The sequence below is a fragment of the Mus musculus genome, chromosome 6 (assembly GCF_000001635.26).
Source record: "Mus musculus strain C57BL/6J chromosome 6, GRCm38.p6 C57BL/6J".
NCBI lineage: Eukaryota > Metazoa > Chordata > Mammalia > Rodentia > Muridae > Mus > Mus musculus.
Window position 1 is genome coordinate 43,338,305 of NC_000072.6, and position 21,615 is coordinate 43,359,919.

Genomic DNA, 21,615 nt, shown 5'->3' on the forward strand with positions numbered 1-21,615 from the left:
TGAGGAATTGAACACAGTGTGCAGGGGAGAATATAAAAAACGAGGTCAGGGAAGGCCAGGGGCATTTTAGTTGACTGTAAACACCTGTATTTCCCCTCAAAGTCATTGCAGGTTTTCAAGTCGAAGATTGATTGGATGTGGCTAAAGTTGGGGAAGAAAACAAGATAGAAGTGAGACAACTGTGAAGTGATGGGAGACCATGCTGGGGTTGGGCATGGGAATGCGAGGGAGCCTGAGAGAAGTGAGGAGAGCCTAAGCCCACTTTGAATACAGAGAGAAACACAATCATGACTGAGCAGTTTGGGCAAGAACAAGGGAAGGATGCTTGCAGATCAGAAAGTGAGCACTCAGCTCCTGCTCCAGCACCATGTCCATCTTCTTCCTGTCATGGTGACCATGAACTAACCCCCAGAAACTGTGAGCAAGCCCTCCAGTAAATACTTTTTTTTTTTTTTTTTTTTTTTTTACACGTTGCCTGGGTCATGGTGTCATCACACAGCAAAAGAACATAATAGACTAAACCAGGTTCTTAAAGGAGCTTAGTGACTGGACGAAGGAACAGCAAAGTTAGGTGGTAGCTGGGAGTGTGCAAATGCACTTTAAAAAGTAATTGTTTGCTAATGATTTGGATGAAAGGCATAGGGCAGGCAGATTGCAGAAGGACCTTTCTAGGGGAGCTAAGGAGCATGGTGCAGGGATCAGCCTTGATAAGAATGTGGATAAGAATGTGGATAGTTTATCTCTGGTCAGAGGTAGGAAAATAGTGTGGGTAGGAGGAGGAGCCAAGTGTTGGTTGTGGGAGGGGAACATAAGGTCTCTATAAAGTTCATTCTGACGGCTATGATTTTCATGGTGAAGCTAGGCTATTAATTGAATATGAGAAACATCAGGGAAGGAGTTGGAGGAGTAACCAGAACAGGGGTAGCTCTTTCTGACCTGTTTACCACTGAGAGTCAGGCAAGCCCTAAAAATTTTGTTTACTCCAGTGTCTGTTTTACAGCAAGCACTCAACCTTATGTTTAAGAGCTATATGCCAATCTGAAATGTTCATCTTCTTCTTTATTTAAAATTAACTCATTGTTACAGGATTAGTCTTTGGAATTTGTGTTTAATGAGGGAAGTTCATTTTTAGCTATATTATTCTTTCTATATTCTACCATAAATCAAATATCAAATCAATTCCATCTTCACATAAGAGACAGGACCAGAACATGAAACATCAGTAATATTTTAATTTGACCATAAGAAAATAACTGTGAAAGAAATAAGGATAAAATTACTTGTAATGATTTTATTCAAAGCAGCACAGACACTAGAAGATAGAATACATAGGTGCCTTTCTCCTTTGAAGTCATATTGGTAAACATTTTTTAGTTTTTCAGAAAGTCAATCAACATGAGTCCTTGTAGATTATGTTGTAGACTAGATCTTCAAGAGAGTTGGTCCAGGAGCAGACTGAATACAGCTAGTCCAGGGAACTTGCCAAGCCCCCCCTGCCCCCCGCACGCTCCCTCCCCCCAGGAGAAAGTCCTTTCTGTCATAGGTAGATAGCAATGCTGGTGGGGGCTTTCTTTCCTACAAGATGAAATATACCTCCTACAAGTCTGCAAAGGCCTGCTACTATGGGGATATTTTTTGAGATGAATGTTTCTAGTAACCTGAGACCTCTGTAATTCCTAATTCATTATAGTCAATTCACGTATTCATTGTCCCATGAATATGAGATACATGATTTCAGTACCATGGAGCTCAACACTTATGATGTCAACTTAAGAAGGCAGAGCCCTACAGTGATGGAACAAAAGCTATTAACCCCTGAAATGGAAATGTGTAACGGCAGCATCTGTATGAATAGCATCTACATACTTATTGTATGCATCACTACTATACATACATGGTCTAGACAAGATGTTATGTATGTGACTTACATAAATATTTCTTTTCTATATTTATGACATTTTTTCCAAAGGGCAATATTTTTGTGATGTAAAAAGTTTTACTTCTTTGTTAAAAAAAGTCCTGCTTTTCTACTTGCTGTTAGAAAAGAGAATCTACTGGCTTCTTACCAATTTAATCTTTTTTTTTTATTATTATTCATGAATCTCTGTTCACTGCCACTGGCATACAAATATTCACATTGACCTTGTTGCTTAATTTCTTGCATTGCAATTGAATAAAAACTTGGACTAAAAGGTCAATTTTAAAATATCCATAATAAATTCCCTGGCTAAAAGTGATTCCAGCAACTTTCTGCACCATTTCTCTTTGCCTCATTATTCACATAGGTTTTCCTGAATTTTAAAGAGTAAAAAATAAAAGAGCAGTGTGTGGCCTGTTGGGACCAAGAACGTTTTTTTCATGAATAGGGAACTAGTGGCAGAATGAATGGGATTTCTTAAATTAATAGGGTAGCTGAAGTAGAGAATGTCATCGGGCAATTATGTCTTTTCTATAGAATGGGAAATGGAAGCTTGTGCAGTATTCTAAGAAGTTCCTTACTTTTAAGCATTTTCATCTGTTTGCTCATAAGGACATAGTACTGAAAGCCCCATTATGTTGGAGATAACTGGTTTTTAAATTTTGTAAGATGACACTAAAATTATTGGGTCTATCAAATAAGATGTGGTGGGATAAGGAGAGAAAATTGGCAAAAAAAAAAAAAAAAGACAAGTGAAAGGATGGCTACAAACACAGAAGTCTGCATGAATTCTCCAAATGTTAATTACTATTATAAATAAAGGGTATTAATAAAGTACATTAGTAAGAGTGATATGTGTTTTACAAGACAGGTTTTTTGTTGTTTTGTTTTGTTTTTTGAAAACAATTTTCCTTGACCTGGCTATCTAGCTGAGGATGACCCAAAACTTGTGATTTTCCTGTCTTCACTCTCAAGTGCTGGAATTACAAGTGTACACCCAGCTTAAATTAACGTAGGCTTGTTCTTTATAAATGATTATTCATTATAGAGCAACAAATCCAAATTACAAATAATGAAGTCTAGTGTGGACAATTCAGTTGGGGACAATATATCTCACTTCATGATCTTAGAATGCTTAAATTAATTTCATATCCCTAATTTGGGGGAAAAAGTAGATTTAAATACAAATGAAGATAACATTATCCTTAAGTTGTTAAAAGCAGCATGCATTTTTGTCTTAGTCTCCCTTTCTTAATGACAGCAATCATCCTGTCTTAAACCTCCTCTGTGGTTCCAACTCAGAACAATTTCTCTGTTAACTTCTTTGTTTTTCTGCCTTCTCCCACCAGGCAGAGATAGTCTTCACTCTTATGTCTTTGGTTCTTTTCACCCAAACCACTTGCCCCAAGCTCTGTCATTGTCTGTTTTGTGTCTTTTCCTGTCCTTTATTCACCTTTTTCAGAAAACTTTATAGTCCTTGGTTGGCCTTCTGATTTTTTTCCTTACCTTTATCAAAATATTTACCTTGGATTAGTGTTTGCAGCCTGGAATTTGCCTTGTAAGAATTATTTCCTTCTTTAGAGAGGAAAGTGAACAATGATTTTAGCAGTTCTGTCGAATGCAGAATTAGGATGTGTAAGAGAAATATTAGCACAGACAGTTCAGGACCACAGAAGAAAAGGAAACAGGAGGGAGGGTGGGAAATGCATGCGCTTTCTCAGTGTGGTTCGGGATGGAGAGTTGCTAGCACAGCAGCATATTACATGTCTCCATTGAACTCCTGCAGCAGACAGACCTACTGTAGGAGCAGGAGCTAACAGACGACAAAGGAAGACGGATGCTCATGTCCTCAAGGGTTTACAGGTCTATGAAGGATTCATAATGTTAATCAACTTGACATGAAACCAGTTATTCAGATGGAACACAGAATTTTAGACTTACAATTTTTCATTTTTGCTCCCTCCCCACAAGCTCTGTCTACTAAACATTCACAAAATCTTTAAATTTTTTTTCCATTTCTAAAATAAATTGTTGCTAAGGACCAAGTCATAATATTTTAGCTCTTTAACCAAACTCTTCTCAGTATCTGGACTTAGTATTGTACCTTAGAGATTCTGGCTTTCAGGAAGAAGCTAGTCTGTTCTGAAGACTCTTCTCAAGTAGGAATGAGTACAAGGGCTAGTTCAGTGTTTTCCAAATTATTTTTGGGGTGGACCTAGGTTTTATTTTTGCTGCACACAAAGTCTTTGCTTTTAGCACACAGGGAACAAGTCCTTGGATGTGTTTATTTACCCATTAGCTGTGAGTGTGTGTGATGCTTGCATGGCCTCTTTCCTGAGCTGTCAGCAGAGTGGTTTTGTATACAGTGGGAAAATAACACATTAGCTCTGAGCCAGTGGAGCGTCGTCAATCACATCTGCTTGGATAACTGTTTTGAGATGGATTTGGAGGCTTTGGCTGGGGCTCACCAGAAAAGAAAATTATGACTGATGAGTGAAATCTGCTACAGGCAGGGAAGGGCAAACTTGTGCTACCTATACACAGCAGAATTTGGCCAGTCCTTATTGAGGGTCTTCTTAGGAAGGAATTGACCTTGCAGCTTAAATTTTCTTCTGTACAAAGAAATACATTTTTAAAATGACATCATTATCAGAAATTAAAGAAATTAGTTTATTTTTAGAGTAGGACTCCTATATTTTTATGTATTTTGTTCATTTCCAAGGCATGCTTTTCAAATGCATTTATAAATGCCTTTTAATATAAGTTAAAATTAAAACATACTGCAGGGTTCAGTGTGTATGTGTGTCTCTCTACAGATTGTTATAAGGCTAATATATTCTTTGTGGGTCATGGTCAACAGTTTGAAAGTCACAATTGAAACCATAATAATCATACAACCTTAGGGGAGGGAAGAGTCATTTCCTCTTCACTGACTTGGCACATACCATAGGCCTCAGTCATATCGAATCTATGGTTGCTTTATTTCAACAGTTCAGGCAGTGCTCAGGGAGCCCCACATGTGAGCAGGAGTAGTAAGAAAAGCTTGTTCCACACAGGGGTAGATGAGAGGTGCAGGCCATACACAGAGAAGCATGAGTCAAAACTAGCACCATAGCTTCACAAACACCAGGCAATGTCCCCACCTCCTTCTGAGTTAACCTCCTAGTTTTCAACCTGAGTGAAAATTTCTCAGTCCTTTCCCCAGAAATGAAGGAGCAAATGGTATTCCTGGCAGACCTGCACCTGATTCCAACCTACTCTCCTATGATGCAACTCACAGTCATGTGCAACTCCAGTTTTTGAAAGTGTGACTGATGTCCACTTAGATCAAGCTGGTGCTTTGAGTAGCCCAGTGTCATTTTAGGCACCAGTCAATAGATGACAGAAGCTACCAACTGATCAAGGAAGGAAGGAACTGATCTAAGTCAAGGTCCAAAAGGCATGAGTTCCTTTCCTAGCAGGCCTGACGTGTATTTTCCCATTATAGCCACAGGCTGCAGGTCAGGATTTGACTTGAACAGAGACTAAGAATAACCCCTGAAAACATGGAAAATGAGAAACACACACTGTAGGACGTGAAATGTTTTCACGTTTTCAGGGGTTAATTATGCTCATCTCTTCCTTGAAGGGTTGACTTTCACCCATCCATTTGAGCCTTCATCATGTGCAGACTCATGTGGCTGCTATTAAGCAAAAGGTGAACATTTATTTAGATGATAGAGTCAGATAGCACACAATGGGAGACTGCCCTTACATAGTTTCAAGGAACAGGAAGATGTCGTTGTAACACCAACAAGCAGTTCTTCAGTTGTCAGCAGGAACTGGGAATGGTGGTCATTGCTCTGAGATAGACTCTGAGGTGGACATCCAATGTTTCTGGCAGGATTCACAAGTGAGAGTCTGGGATAAGTATCTACATCACACATATTCCAGTGTTTCCATGTTTACCAAGCTTCATTAAAACACAGATGTATGCACAGAAACACACACACTGATGCTTTCAGGTTAAACAAGACATGTATTCTTTAGCTGTAAGACAGTAAATATTTTGAATGATGGACATATGTCTTTTGCATGTAATGAATATGCTTCTAGTTATGAACATATTAGCAGTCTGCAAAGTGAAAGCTGGAGACATGGCGGAGCCTCTACTTTGCAGTAGTATAGTGTGGTGGGAAAGAAGGATGCTGTGCACCCCGACTTTGGCCTTATCTCCTTTCCCCTCCTAATTTCAGTTGTGCATGTATTGTTTGAGGCAGCAACTAGACGCTCTGCACAGGCTTTCCTGCTGGAGGTTCTGAGTTAGCGAAGGATCTTGGCTGCAGCTCTCTCCTGGCAGACTAGCTTCTGTCTGTTGGGAATGGAAGAGATACATGGGGCCTCTGAGGTCTGCATTTGAACTATGAAGATGCAGACGATCCTAGTCATGGGCCTGTCATCAATGTGGCTCTTCAAGTGTGTGGCCCCATCTCTTCCTGCTTCTCAGATGTCTTCCTCTACAACTTCTCTTTATCTTCTCTACCCCAGAAGACAGTAGCTCTCTACTGGCTCCTTTTCTCCAGCAATTAGACACCCAGGATGAAAATTATCTTTATTTTTCTCTTTTCTAAGTGAAGAATGGTAAGGTAAGCCATGTAATTCTTCTTTTTATAGCTGGAGCAAGAGGAGTCTTAAATGATGAAATATAAATCATTGGTCCAGGCTGTCTAGAGATGATCTGGTTTCTATATCCATGGGAAAAGGATCGAGGAAGAACTTAATACCACAGCATTGCTATCTGAAGTCAGATCTGAGATTTTAATTATAAAATACACATAGTAATTCACCTTTTGAACAGAAACAATGATTATGAAAGATTAGTCATGTTGAATTACAAGCGATAACATTAAACATTTCTGACAAACCAACTACAGACATGCACATTGATAACTTTTTATTTGACATTCAGATTTCAGAATCATATATTTGCATAAAATAATAATGACTCTAACTATTTCTGTTAAGAACTTGGTATTGATTCAACTGATCCCTTTTCTTCCTCTATTTGTTTTAAGCTTCATTCTGTTGTAGCACCAAGAAGACAGTAATATAGTCATTGGATAAATGCAACAAGGTAGGCAGGTTGCCTTAAATCATGGTTTGTTTGGCAAGATACGGTTTAAGAAATGGGACAAGAAGATGAGGGGAAATGGGTAGGAAGATGAGGGGGGAGCTCATGAAAGAAACATGAATAAGTTTTAATGCACCAGCAAGCTTAGGCTAAGTCAGGGACTGTGTTATTTACTCTACACCTGCAACACGTTAGCATTTAGAGTTTATACCTGTGGTTCTTTCACACACTCAGTGAGTACTTCCTCCCACCATACAGCAGAGAGAGCGAGTCATGGTGGACTGGAATGCAGAAACAGGCTTCAGTTGTTGACTCCTCAGCAAGTGGTATTCATTTATCTCCATAGTCACACTAATTTTCTGGTAATGTCAGTAGATATGGTCCATGGAGTAATATTTTGCTTTTTAGCGTGAAGTGTGTTTTCCCTCCAAATTTATTTATTTTTATGTTTATGAGTATTCTCTCTGCATGTACACCTGCATTCCATAAGAGGGTATCGGATTCCATTATAGATGGATGCAAGCTACCACGTAGTTGGTGGGAACTGAATTCAAGACCTCTGGAAGAGTATCTAGTGTCCCTAACCGCTGAGCCATCTTTCCTGCTCCTAGTGGGAAATAGGTTAAAAGTGACTGAATTTCCAGGCTCATGATCGATTCCTCAGGCCAAAGCCTTTGAGTGTGTCACAATTTTCATAAGGGCACCCACATTCCTAGAGCTCAGAGAGCGTGCTTTCACGTTTTCAGGGGTTAATGTTTGAATGAATCCTGAATTGCCATTTCTCATTTACCCGAAGCCCATTAGCTGCTTGCTTTTAAACCTAACAATTAAGTCAATGATTCTTATCTTTGAAAAGATGATGTCAAAGTGAACTGGTGCCATTCTATCACAGCACTCGAGGAGCTATTGTACATTACAGACCGGAGTCTGATGTTAGGAGCTACTCAGAGGAGGCAGCCCTTGTTGTCAGGCACTTAAGGAAGTGCCAGATTCCAAGGCAACACAATAAAAAAGCTTCTGGTGCTTCAAAATTTAAAAAAAGAATTTTAAGGTAAATGGACTGATTAACTAAATTAAAATGATCAAAACTGAATTACATAATGTAATGATCCTCATTAGCTATATTAGCCATACAATACAGCTTATTTGCTTTGATAGACCATAATTTTTCCCTCAATATAACATTGAGATATCATTTATAGCATTACCTGGAATCTTTAAACACCACCATCTTTATTTTGTGGTGTGGAGGGTTGAACCCAAGGCCTTGTACATGCGCAACAAGTGCTCTGCCACTCAGCTATACCTTAACCCCAACACCTTGAAAGCTCATGGTTCCCCATGGAGAAGTTTACATTTCTGCACACCTATGTGGCTGTTCATGCTGAGCAACGAACCAGTGGGCAGGTAAGGGAAGGCACAGGCACAAGATGGATGCCGCACTGTAGGTTAGCTCTTGATGGCCATGGTCCAGAGGAGTGGGTGGTCAGTTTCCACAGTGACAAGGCCGGACCCATCGTAGGTGTTAGAAGTACTGACCAGTGTTCCAAAGCCAAGAACATCATTTGCTGTGGGAGAAAGGAAACAGATTAGTGAAAAGAAACTTTCACAGTGTATACCAAGTTTGTCAATAGCTTGATCACATACTTTGATAGAAGTTATACAGAAGCAGAATGGGGGAAACCCATGGTGTCGGGTTCTCAAAGCAAGAACTTCTACAGTGTTCCCTGCCTAGCCGTCTCACAACTTGACACTATCACTTACCGTTTGGGGCTCTACATTACTATTGATAATAAATTTCATTAGCATCCCCCTCTTTTTCTTTACTAATTCTAAACTCAAAACACATATCTGTCATGTGCCATTTACTTTCTTGCTTGCCTGGGAAAGTTTTATTTATTTTTTGGTGGTACTGAAAAATTTTTTTATAAAACCATTAAACTCTATAAGGCACAGTACACGTCATAGGGGACAGAAAACTAGATACCCAAAGAAGCAGGGGGTTTGGGTGGTTATCTTCGTCTCATAAAGGAATGCCATGGTGAGCATGGCTTATGTTCTGGAAAGCTAATGGGAAGACAAAGGTCAAAGCGACTTTCAGCTGTGCAGTATTGTACAAGTTCCGTACTCGGCTCAATATGAAGGCAAGGGATAAGAGTGCCCTTCAAGCTCTTCACTATGGGAGTCAAAGAGTAAGTTTGAGTCATGCAGTTAGAGTTTGTATATTTATCATCCTCACAGGCATACACATTCAAATGTGCATTTTATTTCCTAACAAGTTAGCACCTGGGCACAAGGTTCTTACTCACAGCACTTCATTTCATCAATGTGACTTCAAAGCGCTCTCTTGCAAATGTCCTTTGATTAACAGGATTTTCATGGTTAAAATGTGAAGAGACATATAAAGAGACATAAAGCAGAAACTGCCCTTTCTTTAAAAATCTAACTCTGAAGTTCAGTGCTTGATGGGAATAGTTCCCTTAGAAGGCTCACTCTCCACTAGAGGGGGCCTGCTATCTTCCAGAGGACATCTTGGACATGTAAAGTCAATGTATTGTCAACATTACTAGTGCAGCTGGTTTTTCTTTATTAAAATTTGTTATTTCCTTTTTGTAGCTGTCAACATCTTTCCTAATGCAAAGGAGAAGCCACCAGGTAGGACTGTCCAGGAATGCAGAGTGACCTTCCTATGAATACTACTGGAACATGCAGTACACTGGGAGAAGCTCCTGTCTCCTCAACTAAAGCTTTCTGAGATATAGTTCATGAATGATGGGGGCATGTACACATCAGTATTTGCAGATTCAGACAGGGTTACAAGGTGTGGTTAATGGGGTTTGAGTGGGAGTCATGGTGGGGTTACAGCGGTGCACTTGCTAACTCCAAATGATAATAATAATGATAATAATAATAATGATAATCTTGCTTACCAATAAGACTGCTTTCCCCCAAACTACTTTGTTAGACTCATCCCAGGACTAGGGGTACAAATTTTTACAAACTTTGTTTTGGGGCTATATAAACTTTTGATATTTAATTAATCACAAAGGCAAAAAAGAGTGCTTTAGAATCTCTATAGTGAAGAATTAAGTACACACACAGTCACCTGAAATTAACAAAATGTGGGTTTTTTTGTTTGTTTGTTTTTATTTTTGTCCAGACAGTTCTGGAACTCACTCTGTAGACCAGGCTGGCCTTGGCCTCAAATATCTGCCTGCCTCTGCCTCCTGAGTGCTGGGATACAGCTCAGTGACAGCATATGTTTTAAGTCTAAAAACCAATTAGATGAAAATCCTAGTTTTAACTGAGCTCAAAGGATAATAGCATAAAATTGTTGCTGTGGTTGATAGCTGTGCATGAATTCCTTTCTGATTTTCAGAGTGCTAAGAATTCCAGGCTTTCAGAGGTAGGAAACCATATCATGTATATTTGTTTTTGTAACATATGATATATCCTAATTAGTTTTCAAATGGAAAAATTGAACTGGCTGTATTAGAACACATAGAAATGAGGCCTTTTCAAAAAAACAGTTTAGTGAGCAAGACAACTGTAAGGTAGGTTTTAGTCTATAATATTGGTTTTTCCTGCACTGAGTGTGTGAGATAATGTCCCAGTTTACAGAAATTGAACTGAAAGTAGGAACTAACATGAATAAACTGAAAAAGGACAGTCCATTTAAGCTGACAATGTCCCAGGCCTGAGTGGGAGCTGCTAAATGGGCACCCTGTGCACGTGAACTCCTTCTCATACTTAGTCTGAGCCATAGGCTGGTGTTTCTGATTTCTTTGGTCACAGAAGCTTCCTTCTGAAATGGGTGGTGGTTACTGCAGAGCTCGTAATCCGTCAAAGTGCTGAGAATGAAGGGATGTTCGAATGCTCAGCCCATAATGGGACATCTGTGTCATCCTCCACCCTCCTCCTTTCCTGCCCCTGCGCTCAGGGAACTTCCTGGAAGAGGGGGTGGTTAGAAGGTAAGAGCTGGAGGAAGAGGATGTGGGATTGTGTCTTCTGGGCCCTGCCTTCTGCCCACTGCCTCTCAGCATGTTTATGCCAGCAATCTAATTAAACTCAATCTCACACACTGTCTCTCTCTCTCTCTCTCACAGGCACAGATGACAGGGAAGGAGAAAGGGGACTAACTGGGAGGAGGAGGGTAATGGAGGGGCTAGAAGGGATTAAGAAAAAGTATGGGAGAATATGATTAAAATAAATTATACCCATGTAGCCATGTTATAGTGAAACTCATCACTATATATTATCAATATATACTAATAAAACCCTTTTAAAAACCCCAAAATTTTACTATATAATTCAAAGAAAATCATTATTTTGAATACCACAATAAAATCTTTACAGAAAAAAAATTGAGATAACTCTGGGTTATAACTGGAGTAGCTTCACTCCCAAATATCTGAGGATTCAATCTTGGAATACAGAAGAGGTGGAGCACCTCCCTGATCTGTGACACATACCATTATAAATGTTTCAGATTTTAGAGTATGTGAATAAATAATGTTACCTTGAGGCTAGATCTCAAGTCATTTTTAACACCTTGTACACACAAGCTAATGTTAACTTCATATCTTATGTAGTGTAGTGATTACATTTTAACTCTTGCCTGTCACACAAGGGCAGATGTAGAACTGTCCACTGCTGGTGTCCTGTGTGCAGAAAACAAGTTTTATATTATGGAGGGAGTATTTTGGATCCTTAGATTAGGGGTGTTTATCCTAAAAAAGAAACTGGCAGAAACAGTGAGCTTCATGTGTGCTGGAGAAAACCTACTTTCTTATTTTCACTCTAGAGAACTTGTCTAGAACGAGGCTGAGATTTTAGACCATTTAGAATCAAGTTCAGATAGTCTTCTCTCAGGGCAGCTGAGTACATGGAGCCATACAGAGCTGCAGTAATCAACCAGTCATTCAGATGAGGTCCTGATTCTAACAAAGGACAAGAATAAAGCACACAATGGGATTACAAGCAACCATAGCACCTGGGCTTGGCTTCTGTGCAAACGTAAACACTACATCTCCTCTATTCTTTTTCACCCATCTTCCTCACCTGTACTGATGACCGGTTGTTGGGCTGGCCTGACCACATAGACTAGTTGAGCTCCCATTCTAGTGAAATTTTACAGGTGATACAATTGGGTGTTGGCTGAGGCTAAGTTTAACTTTTGGGTTGCATATTGTAGAGAATTAGACTTCAGAAACACAAGAAACATTCTCATGAACATTTTGGTTTTCACCTTCTGTCCAAGTTCTTCCAGGTGTAAGGATGAGAACCAGGAGCTTGCAGAGAAAACATTTCTCTATGTCAAAACAGTGTGGATCCTTTCATTGGGGGGACAGAAGGAGACTCAAGTTCAAAGGCCAGCTCTCCCATTCACTAACTCACTGAGCTGAGTTATTTACTGTGGGCTCAGTTTCCTTAAGTGCAGCATGTGAATTAGCAGTCCTGGCTCCACAGGTGTGGTTTATAGAATGCAGGATCAGATATCTAATATAAAATATGTACTCAGGAAATTGCCACCTCATTTTATTTTCTCTGGCTATTCTCCTTAAAGAACAGATTAGGGTTGCCCGTTTTAATGACAAGAGATGGGTATAATGATTTGAACAGTATAAAATACAAGTTATTAGAATATAGATGGCTGGGTTGAATGAAGTAAACTCTTATCTTGTTAAAGGTGGCTTCTGTGAATACCACCTAGGTCATGTATGTGTATGCCTTTGTTTTCTACATACAACTGTATGTATGTGAACATGTGAGATCTACATGTGTAGATTCAAACAACCATGGGTTGAACATTTTGGGAGAACACATCTTTGTCCTAGACATATACAGACTATTTATTCTTAGAATTATTTCTTGAAAAGTATAGTTACAGAAACAACTTATATTGTATTTATATTATACAAGATCCTAGTTTACTTAAGGAATATAAAGGGTATGTATCGATTGTGTGCAAATGCTGTGTGATTTTATAGAAGGGAATTGAGGACCTTTATTATATAGTACTCAGAAGAGCCCTGAGACCAGCCAGCATGGGCATGGAGGGATAATGCCATTTATCAGAGTTTGGATGCAGCAGGTACTACAGATTAAAGAGATTAGGTGTCTCCTAATGGTCTCATGTTTTTGTAAAAGTGACAAGACAGGACAGATTCAATCATATGTCATTCCATGAGAATTGTGTCTCTTAGTCTAGGCCCTCCCCCCTCGCCCTGCTCCCCAACCCACCCACTCCTGCTTCCTGGCCCTGGCATTCCACTGTACTAGGGCACAGAATCTTCAAATGACCAAGGGCCTCTCCTCCCATCTCTTCTGCTACATATGCAGCTAGAGACATGAGCTCTGGGGGTTCTGGTTAGTTCACATTGTTGTTTCTCCTATAGGGCTGTAGACCCCTTCAGCTCCTTGGGTACTTTCTCTAGCTCCTTTATTGGGGATCCTGTGTTCCGTCCAATAGATGACTGTGAGCATCCACTTCTGTATTTGCCAGGCACTGGCATAGCCTCACAAGAGACAGCTATAGCAGGGTCCTGCCAGCAAAATCTTGTTGGCATCCACAATAGTGTCTGGGTTTGATGGTTGTTTATGGAATGGATCCCCAGGTCGGGCAGTCTCTGGATGGTCCTTCCTTTCAGTCTCAGCTCCGAATTTTGTATCTGTAACTCCTTCCATGGGTATTTTGTTCTCCCTTCTAAGAAGGATCAAAGTAGCCACACTTTGGTCTTCCTTCTTCTTGAGTTTCATGTGTTTTGCAAATTGTATCTTGGGTATTCTAAGTTTCTGGACTGATATCCACTTATTAGTGAGTGCATATCATGTGTGTTCTTTTGTGATTGGGTTACCTCACTCAGGATGATATCTTCCAGATCCATCCATTTGTCTAAGAATTTCATAAATTCATTGTTTTTAATAGCTGAGTAGTACTCCATTGTGTAAATGTACCACATTTTCTGTATCCATTCCTCTGTTGAGGGGCATCTGGGTTCTTTCCAGCTTCTGGCTATTATAAATAAGGCTGCTATGAACATAGTGGAGCATGTGTCCTTATTACATGTTGGAGCATCTTCTGGGTATATGCCCAGGAGTGGTATTGCTGGATCTTCCAGTATAACTATATCCAATTTTCTGAGGAACCGCCAAACTGATTTCTAGAGTGGTTGTACAAGCTTGCAGTCCCACCAGCAATGGAGGAGTGTTCCTCTTTCTCCACATCCTTGCCAGCATCTGCTGTCACCTGAGTTTTTGATCTTAGCCATTCTGACTGGTGTGAGGTGGAATCTCAGGGTTGTTTTGATTTTTATTTCCCTGATGATTAAGGATGTCGAACATTTTTTCAGGTGCTTCTCAATCATTCAGTATTCCTCAATTGAGAATTCTTTGGTTAGCTCCGTACCCCATTTTTAAAAATATGGTTGTTTGGTTTTCTGGAGTCCAACTCCTTGAATACTATATATATATATATATATATATATATATATATATATATATATATATTGGATATTAGCTCCCACCCCATCGGATTTAGGATTGGTATAGATCTTTTCCCAATCTGGTGGTTGCCTTTTGGTCTTATTGACAGCGCCCTTTGCCTTACAGAAGCTTTGCAATTTTATGAGGTCCCATTTGTCAATTCTTGATCTTACAGCACAAGCCACTGGTATTCTGTTTAGGAATTTTTCCCCTGTGTCCATATCTTCGAGGCTCTTCCCCACCTTTTCCTCTGTAAGTTTCAGTGTCTCTGGTTTTATGTGAAGTTCCTTGATCTACTTAGACTTGAGCTTTGTACAAGGAGTTAAGAATGGATCAATTCGAATTCTTCTACATGCTAACCACCAGTTGAGCCAGTACCATTTGTTGAAAATGCTGTCTTTTTTTCCACTGGATGGTTTTACGTGTACTCCTTTTAAGGCACTGTCTATTCCTTCTCCTCTCCCTCACATCTGATCAAGCCAACCCTATGGGAAAGAATACCTGATGCTGGAGTCTAACTGCAACAGGGAGAGCTATCCAATGAAGAAAAGCAAAACCCCTCCCTTGACCTAGCCACACATCTTGGCGTAGCAGTTAGGACTCTCTATTACCTGGCTATTTCTTACCTACTTGCCAGCCATTCTCTAGAGCTGTCTGTTCCTTGAGTAAGTCAACATCTCCCATTTTTATGGAAAATTTTGGATTCTTCCCCCCCACCCCCAAGGAAGTCTGCAAATTGGATGCACACAGACTGATTTCACAGGTCCTGCCTTAGCCTGTATTACTCATTCTCCACCCTACAGTGACTAAGTTAACAGTGGTTTGTCTGGTTGAAAAGGATGTGGTTCCCTCCGTAGAACGCACTTGGCATTAGATGCTGACTATTTAGAATCTTAGTTCAGGGCATTAAAAAGTACCCAATGAGCCTGAAGCATCCTGTTCCAAAAATAAGAAAATGATCCAAAAACCTGTTTAGACATGTCGCAAGGACAGAGTAGCTGGGGCGATTTGAGGTAGAAAAGAATGTTTAGGGAAATGCATAACAATACATTTAATAAAGAAGCTCCAAAAACAGGAGGAGAGAAGAAATTCTCTTTACAGTAGAATGTTAACTCTAAGGAAGAGTGATAGAAAGTCACTATTTTGCAGCAAGCAGTGTAATAACTGGGTCAGGCGAAACCATTAGTGTTAAGTCACCAGCTGAAATGATGTTGGCAAGCGGATGATCACAGTATCAAAGTGCCACTCCTGTGTTGTTGTCAATTTCAGAAGAACAAAGGGAACAGCCAGATCCCGGGACCTTCAGATCTTAGGCAGATGATCAATGATCAAGCAGCATCAGTAAGAAAAGGACAAACAGTGGCTCCGTGCCTCCTGAGCTGGTGCTAAGGAGGGATGAAGTACAATGTATTACTTTTTGCTTCAAAATGCTTGACCTGAATCAAAAAATGAATAATGAAACAGATAAGTACTAATTGTGGTTGGTGAAGAAATTAGCTGCCAGGACACTTCAAAATCATGTCATGAACCCCCTAACTAGTGGAGAGACTTCTCTGGTTCAGCAAAGCAAACAGTCATGTCAATTAAAGAAAACACATCATTTTTTTAAAGTAGGTCTAATATTTAAAACACTTGAAAAAAAGCAATTGGACACATGTATTCATACGGTCTGAGTACCTCTGTCCTATCGATGTATACTTTGGGGGCAGTGCGAATGTGGGAAGATGTACTGGTCCTCAGGAGACTGGAGGTAGCAAGGCCATGGGCTAGCATGGAAGCACTGCCCTCTTTTCGCCTGTGTCTGCATACGCTAAGTCAAGTCAACCACACAGCTTCTGACTGCTTTGCACTAAGGCCATTCTGAATTGAAGAAAATTTGTCTGATTCAGACAGAGGTTGAGTACCAGAGTCAGCCTCTGAGAGGAGCTCCAGCAGAGTAAGCACACAGCCTGGGATGAAGCAATGGATGAACCTGCTGTCGGCACACTGAAGCTGTCCAAGCGCAACCTTTGCTTACACTCTGATGTAAAAGGGTCTTGATATTAACCTGCATTTTCCAGAAGAACCCCCTACGCTGTGACAATGGTAAGTGAAACTTACCCTTATGCTGGCCTCTGATAATCGTCACAGTGGGCGTTCCCTCTGAACCTTATCTCCCCAAACTCTGACCACTGGAGGTTTCCTGAGGCCAGCACTCAGCCCCTTTCAGCCTAACAAGGAATCTTCATGCATGAAAGCAAGGAAGGCACTCCCCTTCACCTCTCAGTGGCTGCAAGCCTCCTCCACTCATCTGTGCACTTAGCCGTCACACATCCATGCAACCCTGCAAGAGGCCTGGCGGGTGCCTGGGGCTTCAGATGCTCAATCACTAATTAATTAATTTTAATTCTTACTTCTACTCAGCCTGCTATCCCAAAACACAATTACACCAGAGAAGTTCTGCTATTTGTTGGAATCACGACTAATTATATCAGTTTGAATCTCTCTTCCAAGATCAATACCTTCCAATGCTTAGATCTGCCTAAAATAAGCAAAAAACATAATTCTTTGTTAAAACATATTCCCCAATATGTTACATCAATAGTGTATTCTATTCAGGGCAGGCTCTCCAGAAGTTAAGGAGATAATTAGAGCTCCTTTTTAGAAATAAAGAAAAGACTATTGGGTTTATAGGACAAAAAGGATAGTCCATGTCCATAAAATGTGACCACTTTGCATTAATTATTTGGGTTAAGCTGACAAAAACTGCCTGGAAATCTTCATTGTGTGCACAGAGAGCACTGATCGACAACAAAAGGACTGCTGTCCTGCGCTCAGCATCTGGGAATCAGCACAGCTTCCTGTGGTCACTGGTAAGCTGGAAACTCTCCACACCAATATGAGAAGTATGACAGCATATAGCAGAGGTGATGTCCAGGTCCAGGCTCTCAGCCCAGGGTGCCTGCCTGGAGAACAGTGCAGGGAGGCTGGGCCTTGGTACCACCCTGGAGAACGGAGAGCCCAACCTTCCCTTCTACTAGCCTCATATCCCATGAGTTTTGTGGGGAAAATCCTCAGGCGACCTCAGCATCCACTTAGAAGATGCCTATAATGTCTGCCACTGTAATTTCTCACACTGTAAGGTGAAGACGAATGAGTTAATGCCTGCACATAGCTCTGATTTCTCTGGAAAAGCACAGAACGTCTGTAATATAGCATCATTTCATCCACACAAGGAGGCCTTGAAGTCACATTTGTTTCCATCTTTCAAATGTCAACTGAGATTATTATGAGTATATCAAAAAATCCAAATGGCACAGAAAAGTGAAGAAAGATGGGACGATGTGTGGGAGCACAGAATGAATGCACAAAGGCAAGTCTACAGCTGATGTCTAACCCCACTAAGTGAAGGAGGCAGAAGTCCTGTTCTTTAGAATTTAATAATAAAGCCAACTAACTCCACACAGGCAAACAAGAAACCACCAGCATCAGTATTTGGGTGAAGAGAGAGTTCCAAAGGACTATTAGTGCAGGATGTTAACTATCTCCTCAGGTCAGAGCAAAGAGAGAAGGGAGAGGAAAATGTGAGACAATCTTGTGAAAAGCTAACACAAAGCAAACTTATCTGACAAAGATTTTGCTTGAACTAATCTACTTACCTGGCCCTCCAGCAGCCTATTATGCCTCATGGTGGTGATGGCCTGGCTGCCTAACTAGAAGGCTAGATCTCAGGAGCCTAGAGCACCTGCTATCACTGATTCCTTGCAGGCAAATAGGCTTATGTTATGTAGTGACAGCATCTGGATTAAGTTTTTTCTGTGGGGAACATGAAAATATGGAAGTTGTGAAAGTCAGTGTTCTACTCTGGCTTGAGAAGTGACAAAAAGTAAATGCAGAAATAAAGTTATGTGTTCTTTTTTCTGGTTTTATTTATTTTTTATTAGATATTTTCTTTATTTACATTTCAAATATCCCCTTTCCTGGTTTCCCCTCTGGAAACCCCTTGTCCCCTTCCCCCTTCCCCTGCTCACCAACCTACAAACTCCTGCTTCCTGGTCCTGACCTTTCCTCTATACTTGGGCATCGAACATTCACAGGACCAAGGGCCTCTCCTTCCATTGATGACTGACAAGGCCATCCTCTGGTACATATGTAGCTGGAGCCATGAGTTCCACCATGGGTATTCTTTGGTTGGTGGTTTAGTCCCTGGGAGCTCTGGGGGTACTGGTTAGTTCATATTGTTGTTACTCCTATGGGGATGCAAACACCTTCAGCTCCTTGGGTACTTTCTCTAGCTCCTTCATTGGGGACCCTGTGCTCAGTCCAATGGATGGCAGTGAGCATTCACTTCTGTATTTGTCAGTCACTGGCAGATCCTCTCAGGAGACAGCTCTATCAGGCTCCTGTCAGTAAAATCTTGTTGGCATCCACAATAGTGTCTGGGTTTGGTGTTTGTATATGGGATGGATCTCCAGGTGGGGCAGTCTCTGGATGGTCATTCCTTCAGTCTCTGCTCCACATGTTGTCTCTGTAACTCCTTCCATGAATATTTTGTTCCCCCTTCTAAGAAGGATCAAAGTAGCCACACTTTGATCTTCCTTCTTCTTGAGTTTCATGTGGTTTGTGAATTGTATCTTGGGTATTCTGAGTTTCTGGGCTAATATCCACTTATCAGTGAGTGCATATCATGTGTGTTCCTTTGTGACTGGGTTACTTTACTCAGGATGACATTTTCTAGTTCCATCCATTTGCCTAAGAATTTCATAAATTCGTTGTTTTTAATAGCTGCATAGTACTCCATTGTGTAAATGTACTTCATTTTCTGTATCCATTCCTCTGTTGAGGAACATCTGGGTTCTTTCCACCTCCTGGCTACTGTAAATAAGGCTGCTATGAACATAGTGGACTATGTGCTCTTATTACATGGGGCATCTTCTGGGTACACACCCGGGAGTGGTACAGCTGTGTCCTTAATGTTATGTGGTCTTAAGAGGAGAGGGTTGGAGATCTTGCTGTACCTGTAATGTGTGCATTACATAAGAATTAAAGGGGGTGGACATGGCTCAGCAGTTACGAGAACTGGCTGTTATTTCATAGGACCCAGGTTCACTTCCCAGCACCCATATGGCAGCTCACAATTGTGTGTAACTCAAGTTCCAGGCAATTTGATGGCCCTGCAGACAAACTACCAATGCACATAAGATAAAAATAAAATCCCAAAAAGAATTAAAGGTGAAATGCAGTAATCTGCCTTCTCTTTTCACCATGGGAAAAACACTTCAAGGCACAAAATGACTTAAAATCCTCATTTGTAATTCTAGGGACGTGGATTTTTTTTTTATCAGAAAAGGTGTAAAATAAAATCATCGCAACTAAATGAATAAAAATTAAGGCTTTCAAGAATTTCTCACTAATGACAACAAAATAAAGAAATGAAGAAAGACAATTTTAATATTGAAAACATTCCATAGAAGCTGAGTTATACTATCTTTTCATCCAAGCTGGCACTGTGATCACCTGTCAGAGTTGGGGCTCAGGGGTTCTATGTATTGCATTTGATGTCTCATGACCCATGCCTCTGTCAGGGGAAAACTGTCCCCAAGACAAAGGCAGTCCTTTTCATCTAAGAGCCTATGTAAAAACAGCTGGGGCCACATAAGGATCTACTGATGCTACTCTTGGATTCAGGTGTCAGACACACCTGGGCTCCAGCTGTGCCTTGCTGTGCCTTTTGCCTGCAGCTCCTGCTCGTGCTGGCACATGGCCAGAGAGAGTTGTGGATCCTATGTCATTCAATAACTTATTTACTTCTCTTTTATTTTGTTCAGTATTTAAATACATATCAACAGAGTCAATAATTTATTTACTACATTTGTCATTTTGATGGATCATTATCTTCTGAATATTTTAAACTTCTGAATCAAAGAGTAATAGCTGCTTTAAAAATTCTTCCAGAAATTAAGACATACTGTTTGAATAGTACTTAGCTCTGTATGGATTTTGTAGTATGTAGCTGTGGTGGTAGGTTTTAGGAGCAGTCAATATAGCTTATGTAAGCAATGTGTGTTTCTGTGTGTTTGTGTGTGCACGCGGGTGAGTGTGTGTACACATATATGCATATATATTGGGGAGAGGGTTTTGAGACAGCATTTCTCTGTGTAGTGCTGGCTATCTTGGAACTTGCTCTGCAGACGAGGCTGCCATCAAACTCACAGAGATCTGCCTGCCTCTTCCTCCCAAGTGCTAGGATTAATGGCAAACACCACTACTCCTAGGCTAACATACGTGATTTTACATGTCTCAAAAAACTGTGAAGTCAAGGTGAAAAACAATTTTCTTTTTATGTGTTAGGTATTAAACACATTGAACCTTATAAGATACTATCAGGCTTGATGATACAGCTTCCTGACCCTCACAGGCAGAACTTTAGTGCACTAGCTAAGCACATCGGTAAACTTCACAGGCAAGGATGCTGTGTTCTTTAACAGTGTCATTGGCTGCATCAGACAAAGTGCTTGGGAAAACTGCTAGTCTTGCTAGTAAGTGATACATGCAGCTGGCTTCTAAGATGAGAATGAGAAGGATCTATTTTCTGTTGTTTTTGCTACAAATTCAGTGAACAAATTCAGGCTATATTCAGTTCCCAGGTAAGAGGCCATTGGGATTAACAGGAAAATATGAAGATCACTAATTAACTTCTGTCTGAATTCTTTCAGCATAGTTATTTTATAGCATTGAGAAATGGCAACTAGAAAGACAAAGAAAACACTACACCTTGTCATGCTGCCTCTCCTTAACAAGAGTGAAGGACACTCTTATTGGCTGCATTCAATTGCCACTTAAGATGACATTTCTATCCCTTCTACTTCTTTGACACACTTTAATATTTTGTGAAAATACTGCCACCGTCCACACAGATATTCCTATGGTTTATTATATATGAGAGTAACCCTAAGGACAGAATGGAGAGCTGTGTGCATACTTGCAATGGGTTGTAAATTACAAGTGTGGTCATCCTTTTTAAGTGCAAAGTTTATTGTGTAATGTATCACAATACTGTGCTGGGTTTTGTTATGTTCATTACAAAAGAACAGATGGTCTGCTTAAAAGAGCAGTGACATGG

General features: G+C 40.4%; 1 protein-coding gene across 4 annotated transcripts in view; it reads right to left on the reverse strand.

Annotated features, from left to right (window-relative positions):
- Positions 1-1,271: 1,271 nt before the first annotated feature.
- The window catches only part of Tpk1 (thiamine pyrophosphokinase), a 328,217-nt gene continuing 307,873 nt past the window's right edge, over positions 1,272-21,615 (reverse strand). For 2 of the 4 annotated variants that reach the window (XM_006506219.4, XM_006506218.4), the window contains exon 8: positions 1,272-8,596. In XM_006506219.4, coding sequence (XP_006506282.1) covers positions 8,478-8,596 — 119 coding nt within the window. In that variant the 3' untranslated portion in view covers positions 1,272-8,477. The remainder of the gene's footprint in view (positions 8,597-21,615) is intronic. The other 2 variants (NM_001311111.1, NM_013861.4) reach the window with 1 other exon arrangement.